The sequence below is a fragment of the Primulina huaijiensis genome, unplaced genomic scaffold (genome assembly GCF_012295235.1).
Source record: "Primulina huaijiensis isolate GDHJ02 unplaced genomic scaffold, ASM1229523v2 scaffold41975, whole genome shotgun sequence".
In the NCBI taxonomy this organism is placed as follows: domain Eukaryota; kingdom Viridiplantae; phylum Streptophyta; class Magnoliopsida; order Lamiales; family Gesneriaceae; genus Primulina; species Primulina huaijiensis.
The window spans coordinates 2,497-4,376 of record NW_027360042.1 but is presented as its reverse complement, the minus strand read 5'-3'; the positions used below and the strand labels follow the sequence as shown (position 1 = coordinate 4,376).

Here is a 1,880-nt window from a genome sequence, read left to right as displayed (position 1 = left end):
TTTCAAATACTAGTTGGTTGTTTTATTTTAAAAATGGTGTCAAAATATTTTAAAATATATATATATATGTAATTCGGCCGAAAGGTTGTAAGTTTTTAAAAAATAAAAATAAAAATTTCTAGCACGTTTTAAGAAAACGAGTAGTAGACGTTTCAGATTTGTTTTAATTGATAAATACTACTAGCCATATTTTAATTCATTTAAATATTATCAAAATTTCATTCATATATTTTCAGCAGTTTAGTTGCTCGCGTGCAACGCACATGCACTTTTCTAGTATAAATAAATATATCATAAAATGTCCAAAGAATCTGATACTCATTTCAGATTTCAATATTCATAGATTATCCATATCCAAGTTTTAGTTGGAGATACAAAATTTTGGTTATTATTTGCATTGTACTTACAAATATTGAGAGCTCAATTTTTTTTTAACTTTGTGATAAAATTTGAAATATATTAGGTAAGATTTTTATGTTATTTTATATTATTTACAAAATATAAACAACGTTTCATAAATGAACTTTATGATAACTGTAAAGTAAAAATATTATTTTGAACTTTATTCACTTTATATACACACGTATATTTTGTGTTTCTAATTTTTAATAAAATGTGTTAACAATAAATTTGAAAAAATATATATTCTGTAGTTGGTATCCATTATTTCTTTAATATATATTGTGAGTAATTTTAAAAATTAAGTTTTTTCAAGTTAAAAAGAAATCAGACATGAGATAAAATATAAAAAGATAAGAATCAAACCCCACTTGATTTGAAAACAAGAAATAAAACAAAATAAGATAAAACAAAAATAACTATTTTAGAGTAAAAATTAGAGGAGTTTAACGACTAGGATTTGTTGCAGTGGTATCAGTAACCAAACTTCTTGTAGGGGCCAAATAAAATAGAGGAGTTGTGACCTCCAAAGCCAAGTGGATTAGAGAGAGCTACTTTTACGTCTACTCGCTCTCTCTTGGGGCCAACGAGTATGTTTGCATCCTGAGGAAGGAGCAGCATTTCATTAATGTATCACATCAGAGAAAAGTCGAGGGGAATGGGCGAAAAAACGAATCCATACCACACCCTCATCTGGGTATTCAAGGTTGATATTTGGATGCATCCACCCAATCTGTATGGCCTGTATGCATCACAAGAACGACATCGGTCATACGACCTGATTGTTCGGCCAGTAAAAAGACAAACTTTATAGGATAAAACACACTCCCCTAACAAGTTTGTTCATTACCAAACTACCTTAACTGTCGCCACAGCTTCCACAGCACCAGCAGCCCCCAATAGGTGACCAAGCATACATTTTGTGGAGTTTATCCGCAGCTGAAAATTTCAGATTTTAAAGCATTATCAACATACTTTAATAATTGACCAGATTGGGTTCTTCTGAGTTGACCTCAGTATTTTGTCCAAAACATTGGAGGATAGCTTGATATTCTTTCAAGTCGGCTGATGGTGTCGAGGTAGCATTGGCATTTATATAGTTGATGTCTTCTCTAGCTACCCCCGACTGCACCAAGGCCTTCTCCATGCAAAGCACAATAGACTTAGAGGCTAATGGACTTCCTATTGAGCTTGCTCCTTTTGAATGGGAAATTGGACAAGCTAGGCTTAGTAGATGCTGAGTGGGAAATGTCCCACATTGGAAAATGAACATAGCAATGGTGAGCATATATTGATTTACACTTTGTCAAAATATAAGAAAAATTAGTCAAGAGGTTGCAATTCATGGGCTCAATTTGCACTGGTAATAGCTTGTCTTGTGTGCAAGCCGTCACTTGGTACTTCAAATGTCGAACATGCATAATTTCCCATCAAGGTTGGCTTAATTTTTTAATTTTTTTTGGGACAACGGCATTTCCCAC

The 1,880-nt window shown here is 32.5% G+C and overlaps 1 protein-coding gene across 1 annotated transcript; it reads right to left on the bottom strand.

Annotated features, from left to right (window-relative positions):
• Nucleotides 1-724: 724 nt before the first annotated feature.
• On the bottom strand, nt 725-1,552 carry LOC140969494 (3-oxoacyl-[acyl-carrier-protein] synthase II, chloroplastic-like). The gene is made up of 4 exons (XM_073430858.1): nt 1,412-1,552; nt 1,258-1,338; nt 1,082-1,141; nt 725-1,002 (listed from the first exon to the last, which is right to left on the bottom strand). Exons 1-4 carry the CDS (start codon nt 1,544-1,546, stop codon nt 874-876), a joined length of 405 nt encoding a protein of 134 aa, XP_073286959.1. The 5' UTR covers nt 1,547-1,552; the 3' UTR covers nt 725-873.
• Between the last annotated feature and the right edge of the window lie 328 nt (nt 1,553-1,880).

Excerpts from the sequence above, each read along its gene's own strand:
- LOC140969494 (XM_073430858.1), bottom strand. The coding sequence starts at position 1,546 with ATGGAGAAGGCCTTGGTGCAGTCGGGGGTAGCTAGAGAAGACATCAAC. Across the intron at positions 1,142-1,257 it reads AAGCTGTGGCGACAGTTAAG|GCCATACAGATTGGGTGGAT; the intron begins GTAGTTTGGTAA and ends TGATGCATACAG. Across the intron at positions 1,003-1,081 it reads AATACCCAGATGAGGGTGTG|GATGCAAACATACTCGTTGG; the intron begins GTATGGATTCGT and ends CTCCTTCCTCAG.